The 27285-nt window shown below is 40.8% G+C and overlaps 1 protein-coding gene across 1 annotated transcript in view; it reads right to left on the bottom strand.

Moving 5' to 3' along the window:
* The window catches only part of LOC101843877 (ATP-binding cassette sub-family G member 3), a 37455-nt gene extending 10317 nt beyond the window's left edge, over window positions 1-27138 (bottom strand). Inside the window, exons 1-8 of the mRNA XM_040747885.1 lie at window positions 27114-27138; window positions 25852-26087; window positions 23142-23224; window positions 18913-19002; window positions 17385-17509; window positions 13732-13886; window positions 6147-6236; window positions 5275-5360 (exon numbers count right to left, since the gene is read on the bottom strand). Coding sequence (XP_040603819.1) covers window positions 5275-5360; window positions 6147-6236; window positions 13732-13886; window positions 17385-17509; window positions 18913-19002; window positions 23142-23224; window positions 25852-26087; window positions 27114-27138 — 890 coding nt within the window. The remainder of the gene's footprint in view (window positions 1-5274; window positions 5361-6146; window positions 6237-13731; window positions 13887-17384; window positions 17510-18912; window positions 19003-23141; window positions 23225-25851; window positions 26088-27113) is intronic.
* Window positions 27139-27285: the final 147 nt, after the last annotated feature.

The following is a 27285-nucleotide window of genomic DNA, read 5'->3' as shown; positions in this document are numbered from 1 at the left end:
TGTGTCTTTGAAGAAAGAAATCAAAGAAGATACCAGAAAATGGAAAGATCTCCCATGCTCTTGGATTGGTAGGATCAACATAATAAAAATGGCAATCTTGCCAAAAGCAGTCTATAGATTCAATGCAATCCCTATCAAAATTCCATCACAATTCTTCAAGGACCTGGAAAGAACATTAATCAACTTTATATGGAAAAACAAAAGGCCCAGGATAGCCAAAACATCCCTATACAATAAAGGAACTTCAGGAGGCATCACCATACCTGACTTCAAGCTCTATTATAGAGCTATAGTCCTGAAAACAGCTTGGTATTGGCACAAAATAGGCAGGTAGACCAATGGAACCGAATCAAAAGCCCTAATTTTAACCCACACACCTATGAACACTTGATTTTTGACAAAGAAGCTAAAACTGTACAGTGGAAAAAAGAAAGCATCTTCAACAAATGGTGCTGGCATAACTGGGTACTGGTATGCAGAAGACTGCAGATAGATCCATGTTTATCGCCTTGTACAAAACTTAAGTCCAAATGGATCAAAGATCTCAACATACATCCAGCCACACTGAAACTTTTAGAAGAGAAAGTGGGAGATACTCTTCAACGAGTTGGTACAGGAGACCACTTCCTAAACATAACACCAGTGGCACAGGCACTGAGATCGACAATTAACAAATGGGACCTTCTGAAACTAAAAAGCTTCTGTAAGGCAAAGGACACAGTCAAAAAGACAAAAAGGCAGGCCACAGAATGGGAAAAGATATTCACTAACCCTACATCTGACAGAGGGCTAATCTCCAAAATTTACAAAGAACTAAAGAAACAAGTCTCCAAAACACCAAAGGATCCACTTGAAAGGTGGGGTACAGAGCTAAATAGAGAATTCTCAGTAGAGGAGGCTAAAATGGCCAAGAGACACTTAAGAAAGTGCTCAACATCCTTAGCCATCAGGGAAATGCAAATCAAAACAACTCTGAGATACCATCTTACTCCTGTCAGAATGGCTAGAATCAAAAACACCGAAGACAATTTATGCTGGAGAGGATGTAGAGAGAGAGGAACACTCCTCCACTGCTGGTGGGAATGCCGACTCATACAGCCTATTTGGAAATCAGTATGGAGATTCCTCAGGAAAATGGGAATTAATCTACCACTAGACCCAGCAATTCCACTCTTAGGCATTTATCCAAATGAGGCAGGTTCATACAAGGGCATCTGCTCCACCATGTTCATAGCAGCATTGTTTGTAATAGCCAGAACCTGGAAGCAACCTAGATGCCCCTCAACTGAAGAGTGGATAGAGAAAATGTGGTACATTTACACAATGGAGTATTACTCAGCAGAAAAAAACAATGGAATCTTGAAATTCGCAGGGAAATGGATAGCACTGGAAGAAACCATCCTGAGTGAGGTAACCCAGTCGCAAAAAGACAAACATGGTATGTACTCACTCATATATGGATTTTAGATATGAATCAGTATAGTGCCAGTCTGCACTTCCACAGATAGAGAATCTGGGAAACAGGAAAGAACCTAAAATATATGCATATATGCATAGTATCCAAGAGAAGAGGATGGAGACAAGATCCTCTGAATGGATGGGGAACACGGCCAGGGGTGGGGGGGAGTAGGAACTGGGAAGAATAGAGGGGGTAAAGAGGAAGGGAGTTAGTCATGGGGGAACAGGAAGTTGAGTGGGTGGGGGTAGAATAGGGGGAAGAGGGAATCATAGGATCGAAGACAGATCAGGCACCAGAGTGACCTCTAGTGATCTAAAGGTATAACACCAATTGGCAAGCTAAGCAATAGTGGAAGGACTACCTCGAATGCCCATTCCTGATAATGAACTTGATGTCTATAACCATCCGGGAGCCTTCATCCTGTGACTGATGGAAGCAGAGACAAACACACAATTAATCACTGAACTGAACCCAAGGAACCCAGTGACAAAGAGAGAGGAGTGATGAGCAAATTGGCAAAGAATGGGCTGGCAAAACCAGCAGAGACAGCTGATCTGAACAGGGGAGTGCTCTTGGACCCCAGACCGACAGTGGGGAGGCCAGCATGGGACTGATCTGGACCCCCCAAATGTGAGTGTCAGTGAGAAGGCCTGGGCAACCTATGGGGCCCTGAGCTGTGGATCAGTGTCTATCCCTGGTATACAAACTGTCTTCATGTGCCTATAGCACAAAGAGAGATGCTCTCTCAGCAGGACTCTTAGGGGAGTGCCTTGACCCTACCAAGAGTAAAATGACAGACTCTAGATATCCCCTATGTGGAAGGATTTGGCAATAGGGTGGGAGGGAGGGGGGAAGGGGAGTGCGGGAGGAGGGGAGAGAGAGGGAATTGGGATTGACATGTAAAACAAGCTATTTAAAATTAAAATAAAAAATGATAAAAAAATGACAATCCTGCAAAAAGCAATCTACAGATTCAATGCAATCCCCATTAAAATCCCAGCACAATTCTTCACAGACCTTGAAAGAACAATAATCAATTTTGTATGGAAAAACAAAAGACCCAGGATAGCCAAAACAACCCTGTTCAACAAGGCAATATCCGGAGGCATCACCATCCCTGACCTCAAGCTCTATTATAGAGCTATAGTCCTGAAAACAGCTTGGTATTGGCACAAAAATAGACAGGTAGACCAATGGAATCGAATTGAAAATCCGGGTATTAACCCACACACGTACGAACATCTGATCTTTGACAAAGAAGCTAAAAATATACAATGGAATAAAGAAAGCGTCTTCAACAAATGGTGCTGGCATAATTGGAGACTGGCATGTAGAAGAATGTGGATCGATCCATGTTTATCGCCATGCACAAAACTTAAGTCCAAATGGATCAAAGACCTCAACATAAATCCAGCCACACTGAACCTCTTAGAAGAGAAAGTGGGTGGTACCCTTGAACGAATTGGTACAGGAGACAGCTTCCTGAACATAACACCAGTAGCACAGACAGTGAGATCAACAATTAATAAATGGGACCTACTGAAACTGAGAAGCTTCTGTAAGGCAAAGGACACAGTCAGCAAGACAAAAAGGCAGCCCACAGAATGGGAAAAAAATTCACTAATCCCACATCTGACAGAGGGTTGATCTCCAAAATTTACAAAGAACTCAAGAAGCAAGTCTCCAAAACAGCAAAGGACCCAATTAAAAAGTGGGCTGCAGAACTAAATAGAGAGTTTTCAATAGAGGAGTCTGAAATGGCTGAGAGGCACTTGAGAAAGTGCTCAACATCCTTAGCCATCCAGGAAATGCAAATCAAAACAACTCTGAGATACCATCTCACTCCTGTCAGAATGGCTAAAATCAAAAACAACAATGACAATTTATGCTGGAGAGGATGTGGTGAAAGGGGGACACTCCTCCATTGCTGGTGGGAGTGCCAACTGGTTCAGCCACTTTGGAAAGCAGTATGGAGATTCCTCAGAAAAATGGGAATAAACCTACCACAAGACCCAGCAACTCCACTCTTAGGCATATATCCAAAAGATGCCCATTCATACAACAAAGATATCTGTTCCACTATGTTCATAGCAGCTTTATTTGTAATAGCCAGAACTTAGAAGCAACCTAGATGTCCCTCAACCAAAGAGTGGATAGAGAAAATGCGGTACATCTACACAATGGAGTACTATTCAGCAGAAAAAAATAATGGAATCATGAGATTCGCAGGCAAATGGATGACACTAGAAGAAACCATCCTGAGTGAGGTAACCCAGTCACAAAAAGAGAAACATGGCATGTACTCTCTCATATATGGATTTTAGACATAGATCTGGGGAGTGCCAGCCTACAATCCTGTGGCCAGAGAGTCTGGGAAACAGAAACTTCATTTAGTGGCTGGTTAAGTACTGAGCCGAACTCAAGAAAGCCAGTATCAGAGAGGGAGGACTGATGATCAAAGGGATTAAGACTGGGCTGGTTGAACCCCCAGAAACAGCTGACCAGACAAAGGTTAACTCTTGAATCCCAGGCATCAGCCTGGGAATCCAGCATGGGACTGATCAAGACCCCCCTGAATCTGGGTGTCAGTGAGGAGGCCTAGGGAATCTATTGAGCCTTGGGCAGCAGATCAGTACCCATCCCAAGTATACACACGGACTTTGGACTCCCATAGAACAATGTGAGGTGCACTCTCACCCTGAACTCTTGGGGAAGGGTCTAGGCCCTGCCCTATATGAAATGACAGACTATGGACACCCCCATGGAGGGCCTCACCCTCCCTGGGGTAATGAGGGGATAACGGGGGGGGGATGGGGGGAGGGCGCGGGAGGAGGGGAGGGAAAGGGAGAGGGACCTGGAACTGACTTGTGAAGCAACCTTGTTTCTTATCTAAATTTAAAATGGAAAAGAAAAAAGAAAAAAAAGAGAAAAGAGGGAGTTGGGGAAGACTGGTCTGCAGGGACAGAAGCAGTGGGAAGGAGGAAACTGAGGCAGGGGAGAGAAAGAGAGACAGAGAGACAGACAGAGACAGAGACACACTCACGGAGAGAGGCAGAGAGAGACAGATAGGATGTGTGCAGGACCATTTTTAAGGGGAATATATTAGATAGGCAGAGGTAGTGCTCTTAGTGTCAGCAACTGAGGGTATATCTTGTGAGAACTCCAAAGATACATAAATACTAAGAGGAGGTATTGTAACTTTAAAACAATACACTTAAATTTTATTAAAAACTGTTTCTATTTTAATGGTATTAGACAAAAATATTTCCTTCTCAAAATACTGAAATATGTGCTACTTTCACTTCAGGACATATCCTGTGGTAGAACATTTTACACATACACACACACACACACACACACACACACACACACACTGGTCTTTGCTTTCTTGAAGTCTTACAGAAAGTGAGGCAGAGGGATGGCCCTGGAGTCTGGCAGGCACAGCTCAGCCCTTGCTGCCCTTGCTGCCCTGACATTCTTGGGCTCTGCTCACAAGAACCATAATCTACCCATGTGCAAACTGTGTGCCCTGTGAACTACAGAGCAGCCTATGTCAGACTCAAATGTTCTGAAACAAGGAACTCAAACCCACAATCAAGACACCAAAGCCATTTTTTCAAGGCCCAAAGAACCCTTTCTGCACATTGTCTACACCATAGAGCAGTAGGATGGAAACACAGCTACATGTGCATTGGTTACAATGACTCACTGTGGGGAATGGGCAGGGGACAGAGTGTTAATCATGAATGGATGGGTTTCCCCTCTAAGTCTAGGAGCATTCTATGTCCCCATTGTGATTCTGGACTCAAGCTTACATTACATAGCCCTGACATCTACTGATTTCTGCTGTCTTGTGTTCTGGACAGAAGTTTTGTCCCAAGAATTCATTGTGCTGCAAAGCCTGTAACACAAACAAAAACAGGGAAAGACATGTAGTTTAATATTCTTATAAGTTTCCAAAGAATAAACACAGCTATAACTTCAAATTCAATTTTGACTGTAGTTTACAAAAACATTTTTAAACAAACAAAACCCCAAGTTCAGTCTGCCCAGCAAAGCAGTGACCGTCCCCCACTCAGGAGGCTTAGGATGGGAATGAAGGATCTTCCCAATTACTAAGAGGAGGACTCTAGATTACCTCAGGTACCTCCTTCTCTGCCCTGTCCATAACCATGTAAACACAGTAATTGAAAAAATACTGTTGATTCATAGTAACAATATTTCTTGTTTTCATCAAAAGCAGTTGTGATTATGGGAGTAAAAAAGTTTGTTAAGACACACTTTACTGCTGAGAAAGCTTGGCAAAGTCAATATGACTGTGGACATCACATGGTTTCCATTTCTTTTCGTTTCCTGATGTAAACTATGTATCACAGTCCCTGATCTGTCCATTATTTTTTTAATTGAGTAGAATCACAACTGTGTGCTTTTCATAATGTCATCTACCTTTTCCCTGGGATTTTTCTCACCATTTATTTCCCTCATATAACACATGGCTGGGGAAAACCCAAGATGACTCACTGGCCTTTGGTGAAACCAACAGGAAAGTTCTCATCTTTAGCTACTGGAAGCAAAATCCTGGGCAGGAACTGGTTAGAGATTACAGCTGGGGAAAGGACTTGGCTGGGAATCATTTCAGTCACTATAGTTGGAGAACCCAAATACAGTGACAGACAGGACAACTTACTGAAAATCCATAATGAGGAATGCTGAAGTACTGAATCCATGACAGGTCGTACATGAAGTTTATGTGATATAGTGATAAACCTGAGGTAAACTACAAAGAACAGAATTAGAACCAGTCCAGTGACTAAGAATTCTAGACAAGATCCTCCTCTTCAAGCCACCTTCATCCTTCTGACCATGTCTGCTCAGACCAGCTCTTTAAATCATTCTTTCAGTTAACTCTAAACAGAAACAGAATTCTTCACTCTGCAAAGTCAAGGGTGTTTGTGGGTTTTAAAAGGAGGACTGACCACCCCAGTCTGTAGGAACCAAGCCCTCAGATGCTTAAGTCGTTTGTCTTTTAAAGGGCATGTAATCTATGCACAGCCTGTAAACTTTAGATACACCCATCCTACATATTTGAAATCCTCTTTAGATTCTTTATAATATCTAATTTATGTAGATACTTTGAATGATGAACAAGGAACAACTCTGGAGTTCACAATAAATTTGTCCTATCTACTCCTAAGTACACTAGAATATGTAAAACTGTGACTGTGCATGCATTCAGATTGCACCTGACCAATTGCTTATAAAGGAAATACATCACTTGGCTTCATAAGTAGTTTTAAAGTTCCATTTAGAAACTTTAGTCAATAACCTGTTTTCCTAGTTCCTTTCCTGTGTCCGTGGTAAAATACCATGAAAAACACAGAGAAATCAGGAACTTTTCCAAGTACAAATTATAAACATAACATAAAAGAAATGAGAGAAACAAATATCATTCACAAAAGTTTTAAAAAATTGGGAGGGGGGAATCTTGGAATAAATCTGACCAAATGAAATAATTGTACAATAAAAACTTCAAGACACTGAAAAAAATTGAAGATACTAAATGATAGACAGACTTCCCATGCTTATACATTGTAAGATAAAAATGAAAATATCCATCCTATAAAAAGCAATCAACAGATTCAGTAAGTCCCCATCAAAATTATAATACAATTCACATAAATTAAAAAAACAATATTAAATTTTGTATGGTAATACAGAAGACCCTGATTAGCAAAACAATTCTGAACAATGTAACTGCTGGAGATACCATCAACCATTGAGGGTATCACCACCACTGGTGAAAGAACCCATCCCCCTGTTGTATGAAGAATGAGTCATCTCCTCTAATGCAGAAATATTAAGCTACACAAAATAGGGACCTCCTATGATATTTTATTGAGGGAGAAATCACTTACATGAGGAGATAAGAAAGCAAAGTCAACATCATGCTATTTGCTCTGGTAGGACAGGGTCCCACTCAAAGTAAAAGGATACTTGGGTCTGGGGATGTCCTGCTGCACAGGAGTAGCAAGCTCTCCTTGGGCACACGCTGTACAGTTAACTCAGTTTACCCAAGTATTCAATCTTGACTTCAGTTTTATAAGCACATTTATCGAAAGTAAAAACAAAGTGAACTCTACCAAAACTATGACCTTTAGGGAATCAGGTATTGTTAGGTTCCTTTTGAGAATTTTAAGGGCTGCCTGGATGATCCAAAGGGGCCAAATTGGGACACATGCTCTTGTTAATCTAACAAAGATTTCTGATTACTGTTTTTTTGTTGTTGTCGCTGTTGTTGTTTTAAGTAAGGGTAAGACTAGACACTCATCAAATTGAACTGTTAGTAGAAAAGATGTTTTAGTTACATTAACAAGTTTTTATTACCATTTAAAAACTAGTAATCCAGGTGGTGATGGTGCCTGGTTTAATCCCAGTACTTGGGAGGCAGAGGCAGTGGGATTTCTAATTTTGAGGCCAGCCTGGTCTACAGAGTGAGCTTCAGTACAGGCTCCAAAGCTACACAGAGAAACCCTATCTTGAGGAACCAAATAAACAAATAAATAAAATACACAGGATTTTTTAAATTTTGAACGTTTTCCTTGTGTTGAGATTGCCCAGCTCCTTTTGACTTTCTCTTGGGTGTAACATGCCCCACCTCTTCGACCTCCTGAACTGTGATCTCAGTTAACATCACAGGAAAGGGGCTTGCCAGGGCTGTTTCAATTTGTTTTCTGTTTTGTTTTGTTTTTCCGCTTTTTAGGAGAATGTAGCCTCCAAGCAGGAAGCCAAGAGCTGGAAATTTTAGGAGAGCCGTCTGGGTGAAAACTTTGTAACCGAAGAGGAAGCAAAGTAGAGGAGAGATCCACAACACAATGGATGAGAAACTGATATTAGTTTCCCTGGTGGGAAGGCCTGTGGACTCCCTACGATAGGAGACATGTAACATTCATGTGGAGAGGGGCCCCCAGCCCTTCTGAGAGTGACTTTAATCTTAAAGAAATCTATTTAGTTGAGAGTTACTCTAAGACAGTCTTCATCATACTAGCATCAGCAGAGGGAGAGGAGGAGGCATCTGTCCATCTGAGGAGGTGGTATATTCCTACCAGTGTATATTAAAGTTCAAAGGGCTTCAGTTCAAATCTCCCATGTGGGTTTTTAATTATTTTGACTCTCTTTTTCTCTTTTGGCAAGTTACTTATCTTTAACACACACATCTGTTTAGCACACACCTGATTAGCCTCTAGTTAAGTTTTGCTTCTATTGATATGATAAAGACACCATGACCAAAACTATGGGGAAGAAAAGAAAAGGCTTATTTGACTTTCCCATCCTGACCACAGTCTGTATCATTAAAAGAATTCAAGATGGAAACTCAAGGGAGGAGCCTGGAGGCAGGAGCTAAAGCAGAGACCATGGAGGAAAGTAGCTTACTGGCTTGTTCCACATGGCTTCCTCAGCCAGGATGGCCTTCCCTGAGTTGTCCTGCCCACAGTGCGCTGGGACCTCCCACATCAATCATTAAGCAAGAGCCCATGCTGGCCCCAGACTTGCATACAAGTGAATCTGAAGCCTCACCACCCCCTTTTTGAGACAGGGTTTCTCTCTATATCCCTGGCTGTCCTGGAACTCACACTACATACCATGCTAGCCCCAGGCATACATCACCACCTCCTGAAGAGGTTCCATCTTCAATATGACTGGCTTAGGTCAAGTTGACAATAAACTAACCAGCACAACTCCCACACAATTATAACTTCTGTTTTGTATCACACATAACCTGAGGTCCCCATGTTTTGTTTTTGTTTTTTAAGGCAGGCTGGTTAGAATTTACTCTCTCACTACTCATTGCCTCTCTGATCAAGAAGATGGAGAATTCGCTAGAGGGGTCTCATTGTCCTCTATCCTGTCTGACCTAGAAAGACAATGACCAAAATCCTGTCTAGCCTCTTTAACTATCCTTGTCCTCTTTGCTGTAGGCTTTCAAGCTCTGTTGAAAATACTGGAGAGCTTTACCGGCCTTGTAACCTTAACTCTGTGCAACATTTAGGCAAAGCTCAGACAAAAGAACCAAACAATTTTAAATAAACATTGATTTTGTTTTTCAAGGATTTAAGTCTAACATTATCAGCAAAAACACCATTAACTATCTTAATTACATGTTCTTTTGTTTTGAATCTGTGATAACTGAAATGGGTTGTATAAAGCTTTAGAAGCCAGTATTTATAACTGTGACCATGAACTGGTCAATAGCTCCTGAGAACTCTATTGATTTAAGTAGAGATTTGACATCAGTGTATTGACCTTTGATTTGTAAATTGTAATATCATGTATCTTTTACATTCTACCTTTTATATTTCACAAATAACTTGCTTGTACCCTTAAAACTTGTATAAAAATTCTAGTTTTTCTTTCCATTCTGGAAAAATCTAGCCACCTTCATCTCTACACATAAACATTCTTTATTTAAAAATATCTGTCTTTACCCCCTTTCTTTGCCTTTTTGGTTTTTGTTTGTTTGTTTTGTTTTTGTTTTTGAGAAAGGGTTTCTCTATGTAGCCCTAGCTGTCCTGGAACTCACTACGTATAGAGCAGGCTGGCCTTGAACTCACAGAGATCTGCCTGCCTCTGCCTCCTGAGTGCTGGGAATAAAGGCACAGCCTTACTTTTACATTCTTATGACTTTAAAAAAAACTTACTTTTTAAAACATCTATGGGACATGGTTGTTTAAATATTGAAAGTAAGTATCGAAAGAAAATCAAGTCTTTATCATCAGGGTACAGAAGAATAGTAAAGAGAAATCTTTTAAATCAATAACAGTAATAATATGCTAGTTTAGAATTTCTGCTGTTGCTGTTGAAATCTGTTTGTTAGTTTATAATTACCTCAATAAGAAGCATTTGAAACATGTTAGAGGCCATAAGGACTTTGCTAGAATTTGAGGATTTTGTTTTATTGGTGTCCACATATTAACATGCTTTTATCATATCACCCAGAGCAAGAGGAGCTGTATAAATTGAATCTGGATTTATTAATTGATTATTTATTTTAATAATGAAAGAAATAGGTGATAGCAGCTCCTTTTTTGATCATTTATAGATTCCTGTAGACAATTAACACAGTCAATAAAGGGCTCTGTAGGCTTCTGCCTGACAGTGGGCAAAGCTCTGAGGATGAATTGTAATCAGGGACTTCATTTGAAGTCCTGGCAGTCAGTGGAGTCCACAGCCTAGCTGGGAAGCCACGGACTGGCTTTGTTTAGTAACCATTTAAAGATGGCAAGTGTTTATAAGGCCCTGGCACACATCTTTTTTGGAAACAAGATTGGATCTTTAAAAAAAGAAAAAGAAAAAAATCACTGCTAAGACTCTATGAATTATTATTATTGATATTATTATTGTTATTATTGTTATTATTATTATTATTATTTTGGTCCTCCAAATTTCAGGAAAAGGGATAATTCACTAGAGCATTTTCTTACCACCCAAATGGTTCAACCTACACATTTTAAACTTTTTAAACATCGGTTATATTGCCCAACTTCATTATTGAAAGAATATTAACAAGACATTATTTTGGCAATTGTGTAAATTACTAATAAAGTATGACATATGCAAATATAACAAAATAACTTCTATAGTGATGATATTCCAACCACATGGATATTAGTCATAGAAACTAGAAGCTTTATAGTTTTTCATTTATTTTGTCTAGATAGTCAATCTGCACTTAAATATCAACCATTTTTCTGTTTTTGCTTCTTCCCTTAAAATTTATATGTATTCAATACATTTAATTGAGAAATGTGTGTTTTTTACTTATTTATTTTAAGTAAAGATTGTATTTGTTGTGGAAGCATATGAAATGTGGAGGCAAAGAACTCCCCACAGCAAAAGCAGATAGGTAAAGCAAAGTGCAAAAGGAGTGACAGGATTAGGGAGAGCCCACCCCAGAAAAATGCCATTCCATTTCACAGGATATCATCAGGAGACTTCCAGAAGGCAGTTTATTTCATAATGTCACGTATACTCCTTTTGAAATATCCAGTCATATATTCTCCCCCTAGAAAGGATGACTACAACCAACAATGGGTAGAGCTCCTTGAAATGGTTCCTGGGCCTTGATCTTGAATGACAATAGAGCCAATCTCCTACAGATTGAATGGTCAACAAGTGCCACGTTTGTCTACAGTCCCATGTCATGAGAATAAAGCACACCAGGAACAAGAGAGGTGAAAACACCATCATCATACCCTAACAGGAGCACCCAATGATGTTACAGAATTTTAGTTCTAAGAACTGGAATTCCAAGACTTCCTCTACAGAAACTAGTCTACAATCCAGGCCAGCCAACTTGGCAGAGAACTCTGAGTCCAATCCTGAATACGATGGGGACAGAAATCTCCATCAGTCTTTCTTTGTCTCCTGTGTGTGGTGACTTGCATCTTGATAGGAAGCTGTCACTATGGCCAGTGAGCTAGAAATGTTGAAATATGGAAGAGTGGTTCCGGGAAATGTGGGGTGAAGTTGTAAGTATGCTCAAGGACAGTGACCACCCCACCTGACTGATTTCTGCTTTTCTTTTCCTTGTGGGGAGGAAGTACATGGGGGATACTGAACAGACTAACTGCGACAGCAGTGACAGACCATTCATTTTCTGGTTGTATTTAGGCCCTGCTCTACAAGATAGAAGCATGTCTTATGCTGTGGCTAGTAGGCTCATAGGTCCTAGAGAAGAATTTACTGACTGTTAGTCTTCTAAATGGATATGGTATTAAACGGATGTCTAATGAGGTGTTGTGACACCCATAGATGAGTCCATCTCAGACTTTCATCACAGAGGCTTTCTTTTGCAGAACATGTTGATTAACACAGGTCCACCACACCACAGGTCTACATAGAGACAAGATACTACAGAAGATCTGTATATCACACCACTCTTCCCAAGGACCAAGAATCAAGAAAGTGAGGCTAGAGAAACTGTAAGAACCAGAGGCAGTGGACAACTACTACAAGACAGTGTTTTCCTGTCACAACTGGACAGTGACACATTTGAATGCAGAGAGGTTAGTTGTGACAACTTGGGCAACACCTGTACAAGATCAAGCCAGAGAAAATCCCTGCATGGAAGGGAGAGGTGACATGAAGTCCTACCCCTAGCTGAGGAACTATTGGGAGTTGATGGTTTCTGGGAGTGGGAGAGCCCATTTTCTTTAAGGATGTGGCCCATGAGAGCCTCTCCTTGCTCCAGTAGATGGTCTTACACACAGACACACATGGGCATGGCTAAGTAGACCCAAGGGTTTACAAAAAGGAAAACAAAGAAAGAGACAGGGAGGCGACAGTGGTGAGAGAGATCAGAAATGCAGCAGTTACTTTCCTGTTGCTGTGATACAACACCATGATCAAGGCAACTTGTAGAACAGAGAGTTCCTTTGTCTTAGGTTTCCAGTGTGAGAAGAGCCATCTTGACAGGGAAGCATGGCAGCAGGCAGCAGGCAGCAGACAGCAGGCAGCAGGCAGCAGGCAGCAGGCAAGGAAGTAGGAGAGGAGGCTGAATGCTCACATCTTCATAGTGCATAGCATAGAGGGAAGAGGAAGGAGGACAAGACTATAAACAACTAAAGCTCCTCCCTCCACCCAGGCACACACTTTCCCCATCAAGTCCCTACCTCCCAATGGTCCCAGAACCTCTCCAACATCACTTCTACCTATGTGTAAGACTGGGTAACCAATTACAGACAGATTAGCAGAAGTATGCTAATTCGGGAGAGTGGTTAGTACTTAGGGGTCTGGATTCTTCCAGTTACCCTTTGCAGAACAAAGGTGAGCCATGAGACTCCTTGTGCTGAACACTTACACTGCTCATGGCCTTTGCTTCCCCATTAGAGACTACTGAACAAACTATAGCACCTCTGCTAAGGTGAAAATAGCATGCAAGTCACTCACGCCAGCATGAAAGGAAAGCTGTAATCTGTCTTGTTGTGGGGCAATCAGCCAATCATTCCACCTTCTTGAAGTTCCAAACTATTATGATTTTTTAAGATGAGTCTGATATATCTGTTAAGAGCTCACTAGAAAGGGCATGCTAACCACATCATAATACTGACATCAGAGCAGTAGCCACAAAGCCTGAGAGAAAAGGCTGCTCCTTCTCTCCTACAGACCATAATAAGCTTTAGCATAAGACCTCATGTCCCAAGAACTGATGTGTCAAACATGTACATTTGCAAGAAGGATCACCAGGAAAATGTTCCTCTTAGATAAACACTCACCAGCATGAACAAAATATAGTTGATTATGAGGTGTGTTGGGACAGCTTCTGCATTCTTCCCTGCTCCTAATGACAGTGACAGGGAACTGGTAGAATAAGTCAACATCATGGCAGTAAATATCATAGTGAAGAAACCATTCACATCTTTTCTTATTCCTTAAACAAAAAAAGGTGGTGTCAGTCCAGTGTTCAAAACATATTTAAATCACCAAAGAGCCTAGTGCTCTGGGTCCCATTTAATTTCTTCCTTCCATGTGAGTACATAGAGTTGTTATACAGCTTCTCTTTTTAAAGATTTGTTCAATTTTTATTCATGTGTAAATTAAAGTTCCTGTGCTAATGTATCCCAACTATATGCAGTTTCCTGTGGAGGCCAGAAGAAGGCATCAGATCTCCTAGAGCTGAGGTTACAGGCAGTGAAAGCTGCCTAATGATGTGGGCAATGTGAGGGATGAGTGCTCTCTCTCTCTCTCTCTCTCTCTCTCTCTCTCTCTCTCTCTGTTTTTTTTCAAACAGGGTTTCTCTGTATTGTTTTGGATCCTGTCCTCAGTAGACCAGACTGGCCTCAAAATCACAGAGATTCATCTGCCTCTGCCTCCTGAGTGCTGGGATTAAAGGTGTGTGCCAACAATGCCCAGCACCTATTCTCTTTCATACATGATTATGAGCAATTTACAAGATCCTGACATGGAGAGCTTCAAGCAACACAACTGGCCAAAATTCTGCTGCCTTCTCTCACTGGAGAATTACCAATAGAAAACGTTCTTGTCCTCGTTACCCTGTGTTTACATAATTGCATTAGTAAAATAAAATTGGGATTAGAACTGCACTGGTCAGTTTTGTCAATATAACACAAGCTAGGATCTTATAGGAAAAGCCAACCTCATTAAGAAAATGCTTCCATTAGATTGGCCCACAGACAAGCCAGCATTTTCTTGATGAATGATTCATGTGCAAAGTCTTAGACAACTGTAGATGAAGCCATCACTAGGTAAGTAGTTCTGGGTTCTGTAAGAAATCAGGCTGAGTACAATCCCAGTGCCAGTGAGTCTGGGAAACAGGGAAGTTCCCAAGAGAGATACATGATACCCCAGAGAGGTGCAATGAGGAATGATCTCCTGAGCAGATTGGGAACACTGGGGGAGGGGAAAGGGAACCAGGAACAAGAGAGGGGAATAAGAGGAGGGGAGAAGAAGGGATAAGGGAGCAGGAAGGTTGAGTTGAGGTAAGAATAGAGGAGAGCAGATGAGAGATACCATAATAGATGGAGTCATTATAGGCTTGAGGTGAGAGCTGACACTAGTGAGATCTCCAGAGATCTACAAGGATAACACCAACTGACAAACTAAGCAATAGCAGAGAAACTACATTAATAACCCCTCCCTGATGATAAGGTTGATGACTACCTTATATGACATCCTAGAACCTTCATTCTGAGACTGATGGAAGCAGAGGCAGATACCCACAGCTAAACACTGAAATGAACCCCTGGAACCCAGTGACAGAGATGGAGGAGTGATGATCAAAGGGGTCAAGACCGTGCTGGTGAAACCCACAAAGACAGCTGACTGGACAAGGGGGAGCTCTTGAACCCTAGACTGACTGCTGAGAGGCCAAAAGCGGACTGATCCAGACTCCATGAATATATTGTCAGTAAGGAGGCCTCAGAAATCTCTGGGGCCTTGGGTATTAGATTAGTGTTCAACCATGGTGTAAAAATGAACTTTGGGAGCCCATTCCACATGGAGGGATGCTCTCTCAGCCTGGACACATGGGGAAGGGCCTAGGTCCTGCCCAGGATGAAATGACAGGCTTTAGAGATCCCCCCAAGGAGGGTCTCACCCTCCCTGGGAAATGATGTGGGGATTGGGATGGGGGCTGGGGGGCTGGTGGAGGGACAAGGAAAGAGGGGTGGGAGAGGGAGCTGGGATTGACATGTGAAACATTCACGTTTCTAATTTAAATAAAAACATATATTGAGGGAAAAAAAGAAATCAGGCTGAGGAAGCCATGAGGAGAAAGTCAGTAAGCAGCATCCTCCATGGCCTCTGCTTCACTTCCTGCCTCCAGGTTCCTGCTCTGAGATCCTGCTCTGAGTATCCTTCATGAAGTACACTGAACTGTAAGATCAAACAAACCTTTTCTTCCCCAACTTGGTTCCTCCCATGGTGTTTATCATATTACTATAAATTTAAGTAATGCAAGGATTAAACAGCCTTGCAGTGGTTTTAATGTCTAGAGCACCGGGTGGTGCCTCCAACTTTAGATTTCCCTAGGAAATCACCATGTAACTGCTATGGAGGAAGGCAATGTGTTCCAGAAGCTGGTTTGTAATCTTTCTGGAGCTCATGCTATGAGACATCCACAGTGCTGTGTTTTTTAATAGTCACAAGGACACAAGTTAGAGTCTGGGGGAGCTGAGTTCCATGTCTAATTATTTTCAAAGTTATTGTTACTATTAGTATCATTGTGTGTATAGTACATGTGTGAGTTTAAGTATACATGTGCCATGGTGTGTATGTGCCATGGTGTGTATGTGGAATTGAGAACAATTTTCTAGAGTGAGTCTCTCTTCCACTGTGGATTCTGAGGATCAAATTCAGATTGTCAGGCTTGTAGGAAAAGCATGTTTCCCAAAACCATCTCATGGACTGAATAACTGGTCCTGAATGATAAATCTGTTATAAACAGATACTAAACTTTATCAGCGCTTTTTCTTGTGCATAACTATGTGTGTGCATGTGTGAGTGTGTGTGCATGTCTGTGTGAGAGTGTGTGTGTGTGAATGTCTATATGTGTTTGTGTGAGTATGTATCTGTATGTATGTGTGTATGCGTGTGTTCATGTCTGTATATATGTATGCGCATGTGTCTGTGTGAGCTATGAATATGTGAAAATTATGGAAATTCTATACTTACATTTTATAATTTTTTTAAACCCAAATTTACTGTCCTCTCTCTTTGTAAGATGGTAGAGGAAGACAAGGTACACATTTAAATATTTTACACACATGTACATATGTATGAGATATTATCCACTTTTTAATATCTTACGTATATAGGCACTTACACAGACACACAGAGGAAAATATGCAGCTGAGCTAGAGAGATAGCTCACTGATTAACAGTATGTTCTGTAATTGCAGAGGCTCTGGATTCCATTCTCAGCACCCACACAGTGGCTCACATTCTCCTGTAACTCCACCTCAAAGGGACTGATGTCCTCTTCTGTTCTCCCCAGGCACTGCATCTGCTTAGTCTGCGCGCGCGCGCACACACACACACACACACCACACACACACACATGCACACAAGCAAATGCACAAATAAAGGAAAAATATTTTACAATATGTAAATATATATGTAATAATTGATTTAGCTCCATTAGCACTGTCTCAACTGTATGTTATTTATTCAGTTATTATACTACACAGAATCTCTAGTAGAAACAGTTTCACAAACAGCATTTGTAGTTTGTAGTATTTTGTGAACAAGTCTTGGAGACTTTCCTCACAATGAACACCTGTGTTAGATGGCACACAGTGGAGACATGTTGTTTATACTTATGCTTCTCTATTTTAGACTTGCCACAGTTGGATAAACCAAAACATGCTCCCCCAAGAGTAAAGACCCTTTCTCTTATTTTGTTTTTTACCTGTTATGCTGAATATTATAACAGTGAATATAATACTTTGCAATAACCTCCTGGGTACCAGCTCAGCCAGCAATTTCCCAAACAAATATGATGACACTCTGTAGTATCCACTGGTATGTTCATGTCTACAGAGACAAAGATCAGGTTATACATTGTTAGATAAGTCCAGAAGGCACAGGTGAGATGCTGGCTACACTGACTTCTGTTATCACAGGGAGCCTAACAGGACAGTGTCCCCTGTGCTCCAGGTCCCCTCCTTAGGGACAGCATCTCTAGGCCATCATCCTTATGACATTCTCACTTTGATTCTCTCCATCAGAGAACTCTTCCCTCTTTTGTCCACTCTAGTCACACAAAAGCCCCTCCATGGAAACAGTCTGATGAGTCCACTCTCCTCAGTGTCTCTGCCCCTCTGAAGCTGGCTGCCTGAGGAGAAGCTCATTCGTGCCTCACCTCAGACAGTGGTCATGGAGATTTGTGTCCTTCTAGTTGTTACGAAGAAGGTGACACTGTCACTCTGAGGTCACAGTGCAGTTTCAGGATACTACATCCTTCTCTTAGGTTACTCTCACTTTAGGACAGATGTATTCCTTCAACAGACTCTTTTATAACCACAAATCTTTACCAGATACCAAACCTAATCCTGTCCCTTCCTATTCCTTCTGAATCCCAAGCTCTTCCCCTCCCAGTGAGTTCATTGTGACTCTGGTTTTGTTATTGTTATTTCGATTTTTTTTTGAGACAAGATCATAAAGTGCAGACTTACCTTAAACTCTATATGTACCCAACAATGAAAATTCTCCTACCTACCTCTACTTCTGATATTACAAGACTTCCTGCCATGCTCAAGTTTATGTGGTACCTAACACAGGGTTTCACGAACACAAAGCAACTACTCTACCAACTAAGCGAGGCCCTCAATTCCTCTCTGATATCTCATCTCCTTGGCATGTACTTGGGGCAATCTTGGCCATCTTTGTGAGCAGTGAATCCTAAGCACAGGCCACTGGGCAAAGGTTCTTCCATGTGTGAAAAACACAGGAGATGAACAGCTCTTTCTACACAGCTGCCATCTGGCTCTTCCCACCCCTCCATCCCCAGGCACTCTCATTACTACACAGCTGTACCTCTCCAGCTCCAATGTGCTAACCATGAAAGCCCTGACAACTTCTTTATGGGAGTCACTAATTTCCTGTGATTTTTAGTCCCTTCCTACAGTTGTCTACAGCACTGAGACCTGGTGATCACACCCCAAATTTGAAACTTTCTCTGAGCAGCAGACACCTCTGCTCCTGATTTCCCATCCAGGTTTCATTAATATCAGTAATCTCTTTAATACTTCAAAAATCATGATATCACATTATAAACACAAAATTTCATAATTTGTTTACTTTTCAACTAAACAAATAAGAAAAAAAGTAGGGAAGGATACTGGTTTTTCATGAGATAATATACTAGGTTCAATTATGAACATAATCATCTTAATCACTAGTCCCTGATGTCTGCTTCTGGAGCAGGGGCTACTCACAGAAAAAGATCCCTGTTGATCATGAAGAGCTCCCTGGCGGACACACTTTTGAAACATTCATAGCCTGTGAGCAAGTATAACACGACAGATCTGTAGGGAGAGAATGGAGAACAAAGAACAGTAAATTCAAAATAGGAATAGTTTTATCAATTGAGCTTATTCTGTAGTTTAAATAACATCACATAGATATATTAACACACACAGAGAGAGACAGAGAGAACTGGAGGGATGACTCAGCAAAAAGAGAGCTTGTCGCTCTTGCAAAGGATCCAGGTTTAGTTGTCATCACCCACATGGTAGGTCACAGCCATCTGTCACTCCTGTTCTAGTGGATATGATGCCCTCTTCTGGTCTCCACAGGTCTTAGGGCATACACGGGGTGCATATATATCCATGCAGACAAATACTTATATACACAAAGACTAAGTATTTAAAAAAAGAAATAATGAAAATGTGGAACTGTCTGTATAAAAAGGTGAGGTGCTATGGGTCCCATGATTATTTTCCTCTCTGTCTCCACAGTGGTATCTATTAATTGAAGTGTGTTCTCTAAAATCCAACAGTTTTATAATTACCCTTCATGTAATAATCCTAGAGTATGGTTTTTTTAGGAGTTCTTTAGTTTTAGAAGAAATCATTAGAGTGGAGCCCCATGATGAGATCTGTGTCCTCATCATGAGAAAAAAACAGAAATGCAGTGACTTCCATGACAGGGTTGAGAGGAGATGACCAGACAAGAAGACCTGGGAGAGAATACTCACCTCAGACTCTCACACTACAGTGTGGAGACACATTTACTTTTAAATCCACTGTCCTGTGGTATTTAGTGGTGGCAGCCCAACCCATCACTTCAATTTAACTAACAAATTTGATAAGCATCACTCCTAATGTATAAAGAGAGAAACATAAAGACAAATAAAACTCCCATGGGTTTTCATATTCTGTTGGCCACTTTGATTTTTACAGAAGGGAAAGAATGAAAATATGAAACAGTGGGAGAATCCCCACTCAACAGCTTACTACAGACATGGACTGTGGAAACATCTTTAAAGCCTTGATTATCCCTAGAATAGGCCAACAACTTCCTGCATGATTTTCCAAGAGCTCAAAATGAATTCATTCATGCATATTTATGAAGAAATAATTTGTGTCTGTGTGATAGGGGATGGTAAAAAGGTGGAGGATGAACAAAATACCCTTTGCAGTTATCAGTTTCCTGGACTTACAGGTCAGATTCCTCTAAGACAGGCTGCATGACTGAGGCCTAACAACCTGCTTGCTACATAACACCTTTTCAACTGACAGTCAGGGGTCAGTTACTCTCTTTATCTAGGTACACAGTGGTAATTAAATATCAGATCAGATGAGGGGAGACCTTATTAGAGAGTAGTTTGCTCCTACATCAAAGAAAAATTACATTTTATACTCAACCAAACAAAAAGGATGGAATAGGAAAAGACAGCCTAAGAATGCATAAGACTCTGAGAAGAGCAGGAAGTAATACCTACAAACTCCTAGAACTTGGGAGACAGAGTCATGATGACTGCTGCAGACTGTGGTCAACCTGGACTACATGACAAGTTCTGAGCCTGTTATGTCCCAACTTTGGCTCTGCCCAAAGGTTCCAATAGAGAATAGAGGACATGGGCCCCCTATGGTCCCTAGAGCAGAGGACCTGGATTTCTCCTCCTCTCCTAATGAGCCAGTCTTGCTGTCAAGGCTCATCTATTTAACTTTATTAAATATACAACTTTCTGTCTCTCCACTCTTCCAAAATTCCCACATACACCCATTCCCTAGTACTCAGGGAATTCTCCCTCTCCCTGTCTCTAATATCTTGCCCTCAAGTTCCATTTGTGCTTATTTTCATATGTTTTCATCAAGAAAACCAAGAACTTAGAAACGGAATTTCGTGACTCAGGCAATACTTAAACATATACCACATTTACTCCCTGGTTTGATGTTTTAGATATTATAATCATAGATTAACAACCGATATCCACACATTTAAGGTAGAACACTAATATGTTACAGTCTAAAATAGCTGTAATAGTCATTCCACTAAATATACTCCTCACTGAAAGAAATACATAGAAGACCTGATTTTTATATTTACTCTTTCCTTCAAAATTACTGTGTTTTCCACACATCAAACAGATTTGTGTGGTGGTGGAGCTGTCCCATTCAGCAAAGTGTCTACGATGCAGCTATGAGAACCTGAGATCAGATGCCTGGAGCCCATATAAAAGTACCCAGGCACAGTATTTCACATATGTAACTCTGGTGATGAAGGGTACAGAGGTGGACCCTTGGAGCTCATTGGTCAGTCAGCCTAGCCAAGTAAATGAGCTCCATATTCAGTGAGGGACCTGCCTTGAAAAAGAAAGTGGTCGCCAAGGAAAACCTGGCATCAATCTCTGACCTCCACATGCAGACCATGTATGCTCACCAACATGCTCATGTTTACACACACACATGAACATGAACTTGTCACAAACCTGTATATATAACACACAATACTACACACAGGCACACATGTGGGTGTGTGGGTGCACAAGCAACCCACACACACACAGATACCATGTCAACAGTACTTGCATGATCAGGCCTCTGCCCATGGGAGGTACCCTGAGGCTGTGGGTGTCAATCAGGGAGCCCAGTTGAGCAAACAGTGGTGTACTACACATGAATCACTGTGAAAACTCTGAAAATTGTGATCCTGATGAGAAATTATGTTTGGAACATGCTATAGCCATTACAATGTTTTAACATGAATGCATATCTTTAAAGTTACATTATAGCTCAAAGTAGACAAGGACCAAAACAGTGACATCTATATGACAATTCAGGAAAAACTGAATCCTATCCTATTACCCCACACTAACATTCAAACAATCCTAATAAATTCAAGAAAATTGATACCCAAGCAACAAAAAAAGAATAAATAGGTAAACTAAAAACATTTCTGTACCAGGGCATTATAAGCAGAATAAAAAGGCAACATACAGAAAAGAAGAATGTCTGTGGGCCATGTGTCTGGTAGGGGATTCACATCTCAGAAACAAAAGTAACTCTAACTCAACAGCAGGGAAAATTAAGGGCTATAGAAAATTAAGAGCTGGCTCAGCAAGTAAGATGACTGCCACCAAGCTTGATGATATTGAGAACAATTCCTGAAACACATGTGGTAGAGGGATCAGCTGTTGTGAATTGTCCTCTGACCTCCATGCTCATGCTGTAGGACACACATGCCCACACACATATACGTACTAAATGAATGAATAAATAATTATTTTTGGATTGAAAAAATGTTCAATAGTTAAAACTGAAAAATGGGTTTTGCAGACACTTCATAAAATATTCAGTGGATCACAAATTATTTTTCTTAGACATCTTATTGCAAACAAAAAAGAACATAAGTTGGGTGAGGATGCGGACATACTGGAGCCCCTTTGTCCTGCTGGTGAGGATACAAATATCACAGTGGAGTTGGAGACAGGACAGCAGTTCCTCAAATTAACATAGTGGCCTATGATTTCTCAACTCTATCTTTCTACCATAAAGAGTAAAGTTCAGGGCTCAAACAGATGTACTTGTACACTAAACAGTATGATTCACAGCAGCCAAACATGAGAGCCAACCACATGTCCAACCACAGTGAATGGGAAGCAACACAGCAAATACACACAGTGGACCATTATTCTGCCTTACAGAGACCAAGAAATCTCCACACATGACACACTTTAATGGATCCTGAGGACATTACACCAATGGAAACAAGCCAACTAAAAAAACAAGAACAAAACCAAATCACAGATACTTGTGTGACTCCAATTCAGGGTTCCCACATTAGTCATATTCAATGATAGAAGGCAGAATGGTTGATGCCTGGAATCAGGAAAGGGTAATATGTGGATTCTTCTTTCAGATCTATGGGATTCCATTCGGGAAGATGAAGAAATGCCCTACATTTAGAGTGTGGTGATGGTCACATAACAGAAGCTGCTCCATACACTAAAACTGGGAAAATGTGAAATATGTAGTGTGTATAGATTCATACTATCTACACACAAACATATGTGAAAAAGAGAGTTCCTCTACTCAGCTTTCAATGTACCAACACATTCTATCACATGGTAAAGCGGTTACTCTGTTCTTCTCACAAATTCTAATTCTTAATGGATTTACATAAGTTTGAACAAAGTAACAGCATTTCCTCATTTGCATACCTCCTCTGGACTTCAGTACAGTCATCTTGTAGGTAATGGAAAGTAGTACCCACAATCACAGCCATTATGACTTCAATAATTGCCTTTCAAAAAATACAGGGAAAAAATTTCCATTAGGAGTAGAAATCATTTTACACATTGTCTATTATTTTCAGATATATGGTTTCCTAATCATATCCCTCCAGTTAGACAAACACTACATTTTGGGCAGAATCCCTAGGAGAATATGAAACATACATGTCAAAAGACGGCTTGGATGTTAAACTGAAAATTAAGGTCTCTGAAATCTGAGACTCTGACAGGACAGACCCTGGAAAGATAAGACTTCTCCCAGTGTTCTACCAGGAAGGGCCAATGAAGGACTCAGGTCAGTTACTGAAACTCAGTTGGCACAGGGTACTAGAGAATGCAGACACCTGGGAGGTTAGGGGACACAGAAAAGTAAGTGACAAAAAGTGTTCACCTAAACTGAGATCTCAACTCTGGTGCCAGTGAGCATGGGCAGCTTTCTACTTCAAATGGCAGAAAAGAATTCAGGCTCTCTTTACTCTTATAGTTATAAACAAGTACAGCCCAGGCCTGGGGACAGCTCAGGGGCAGGGTCCTGCACAATATACAGGAGATTCTGATCCCCTCAACTGCAAACCAAATAAGGAAATTAAAATTGACTTGCACCAGAGTTCCCAGCAATGGGAGTTTGTGTGCTAAGAAGGGGTCAGTTGGTCCTCATCAGTGTCACTTCTGGAAATCTGTGCCTGTGTAGGAAGGAAAATTATTGCTGTATTGCTGCCACCAAAGTATTCATACAGTGTCCTCTGGGTGGCTCGATGCTCCCATTGCCCATCATCTGTCACTTCTGCTCCATCAACCTCAGCTAGAGCAGCCTGTATTCAAGTCTCATCTAAGCTGCCAACTCCTCCAGGCCCTCGTCTACCTCCATTGACTCAATCTGTGTAAACAGTTACACCAAGTCTGCACTGCTTTGGTTTGGGGTTAAAATGGCTTTAAAAGGTGCTTCACTTACCAGAGGTATAAGGCTACATGATGTAGTAACTTATTTGAAAGATTCTATTGTTCCTCTGATAATGTTTAGAATATTATTATCAAAGAGAAAGCATCCTACCATTTAACTTGATAATTTAGAAACCAAAATCATGGGGCTTAGAGATATGGTTCAGCAGTTAGGAACACTTGTTGTTTTGCAGAGGACCTGGGATTCAGTTCCTAGCACCCAAATGGCCCCTAACAATCTCCTGTAACTTCAAATCCAGAGGATCTAATGCCTTCTTCTGGCCTCCACGGGTATGCATATGATAGGAAGTTATACATGCAGGCAAAACACCAACATACAAATAAATAAATAAATATTCCACAATTCCTAGCATTGCTAACACACACACTTTTTCCCTCATGATACTCCTCACTGTTGAACAAAATGAGGAACTCATTTTGATGAGTGAAACTCACCTATTTCCACATCAATAGTCTTTGGCTATCAAAGAAATCAGACATAAAAATACCCCTTTTATGACACAGATGTCCAAGATTAAGGATCAAAGTATTCAGAGCAACAGACAGTATAACTAAAATGGAAAGAATATTCACATACACTCAGGGAAGGCAGCAATATTTAAATATGAACTAATATGTAGAACAGTGTTCCACTACAGCCAACAACACACGACCTTTCAGTATGCAACAGAAACTAAATGCCTGAGAATAAAATAACAACACACTAGCAGCAGAACTGACTACAAACTCTGATTGGGCACGGCCAGGGATGTAGGTCCAGGGTAGAGTGTTTGCTCTCTAGTGGCCAAGGCCCCGGGATCAATCACTAACACAGTAGAATCATCGACATCATGAATAAAAATAAACGAGTAAGTGATGGCCCAGTGAGCTGGAAGAATTTCATTTCTGTGTCATTCAGTTAAAATAACAGACATGATGATCCTTGTTACAGAGCCAGTTTAAAGAGATGTAGAACTTCATCTCCAACTAATTCCCAGTTAGCTGACAGGGGAGAGCATTGTTCAGTCCAGTTACTTTTTGTGTGTGAACTGCACTCTTTGAGTAGACTCCAATAATGGAAGAGCATCCCTCAGAAGACTCATCTCTCAGGCAATAGATATACAGTCTCCCTCAGAACTGTTCAATGGCCCTGTTTCCTCACCTCACGATTTTAACTACAGATCAACCCTCCTTCCCCTTTCCAGGCATCCTCAACCCTTCTCTCCTTTAACTTTCCCCAAGTCCATTCTCCCATCTGACACACTACAATTCCATCTATTTATCCAATTACCATCCATTCACCCACAGGAAAAATTACATCAGGCAAAAAGCTCTTTCCTCCTTTACTTAGCCCTGGACTTGAAATTGTAGGATGCACAGGTGAATTAAAGTAGACAGATGTGAGGAACTCCCAGGTGTGCTGAGTTATCGTTTGCACTCTCTGAATTAAGTTTCCAACCGGGATTAGTCATTATAGTTCCTCTAAATAAAATCTATCATTAAAAACATTTTCTGAAAGCAAAAAGTAAATTGGGTTCTGCTTGCTTCATTGAACATTTCTATACACCAAGTAGAGAGGAGAGGACAAACACGTGGAAGGGAGTAGAAGATGAGTGTGACTCTGAAGTAGACTCACTCAGAGTCAAATTGCTCCCACTGGAGTTTTGCACAATACAATTAAAATAACTCAACAGATTACCTGAATCACAGTGACCCATGAAAAACCCTGGAAGTTTTTGAATGAACGACAGATAATCCACCAGAGCTGATGCCAGAATGGGGTGACACACGTAATCTCCTCCAAGGCTGAGCTCCTCCTGGCCTTCTGTTCCCCCAAGAGTGGATCCAGTTCAGTTCTCATTTCTTTGTATAAGGAGGACTGGGTATACATATTGGCTAATTGTTCTGTGACTTGGTGCTGTCTCTTAGAAAGTTCTTTATGATTGTCAGCAAGTTGATAAAGACAAGAAACAGAAAATAATTTAACTGATTTTTCTGAGACAGTTTTCATGAAAAACACATAAATTATGTATCAGTTTTCTCTGAGACAGTCTCATGTACCCTAGACTGGTCTTAAAGTTGCTATGAAGCCAAGGGTGACCTTAAACTTCTTCAGGTCCTGTTTCTGTGTCAAGTGCTGTGATTACAGGCATGCTCCTTCACACCCAGTCATGTGGTTCTAGGAATGAAAATCAAGGCTTTGTGCATGTTAAACAAGCATTCTACCAGTCGAGCTACATCTTCAGACCACCACATTTTGAGAAAAGCATCACTATTGACATGACTACTGTCATTATCCCATGGATACAGCAAAACAAATGGCCTCTTTCCATCTGGACACAAATTCTTAACAAAGTCTTCCTTCCCTTATGGACCTGAACTTACCATAAAAGTCTGATCCTTGCTTTCTGCCACATGTGAATGTATATGCAAATGTCACACAAATGCATATGCAAATGTATAAACTATCAAGTATCTTGTTTTTTAAATGTTATAAACAAAGCCAGGCATGGTGACATAGTCCTATAATATCTACACTTGGGAAGTGAGGTAGAAAGAGCCCACATTCAAGTCTATTCTGGCTACATGAGAAACCATATCTAAAGCAGGAGCAAAAAATATGCCAATACCAAGCTGTTTTTCTTTTTTCTTTTTTTCTTTTTAGATTCAAACCAGAGTTTATTTGCCAGGAAAAAAAATGAATGTGTTAACTTTAAAACAGGGTTACTATAGCTCTATAGTAGAGCTTCAAGTCATGGATGGTGACACCTCCAAAAGTTTCCTTATTGTACAGGATTGTTTTTATCTATTCTGGGGTTTTTTGTTTGTTTGTTTCTCCATATGAAGTTGAATACTGTTCTTTCAAGGTCTGTGAAGAATCGTGTTGGGATATTGATGGGGATTACATTGAATCTGTAGATTGCTTTGGATAAGATTGCCATTTTATTATGTTGATCCTACCTAACCAAGAGCGTGGAAACTCCATTTTCTGATATCTTCCTCAATTTCTTTCTTTAGGGGCCTAAAGTTCTTGTCATACAGGTCTTTCACTTCTTTGGTTAGTTACCCCAAAATAGTTTATATTTGTGGCTATTATAAAGGATGATGTTTCTCTGATTTCTTTTTCAGCCCA

The sequence above is a fragment of the Mesocricetus auratus genome, unplaced genomic scaffold (assembly GCF_017639785.1).
Source record: "Mesocricetus auratus isolate SY011 unplaced genomic scaffold, BCM_Maur_2.0 Super-Scaffold_100006, whole genome shotgun sequence".
Classification (NCBI taxonomy): Eukaryota; Metazoa; Chordata; class Mammalia; order Rodentia; family Cricetidae; genus Mesocricetus; species Mesocricetus auratus.
The sequence above is the reverse complement of the archived record's forward strand: the minus strand, read 5'-3'. Positions and strand labels throughout refer to the sequence as shown.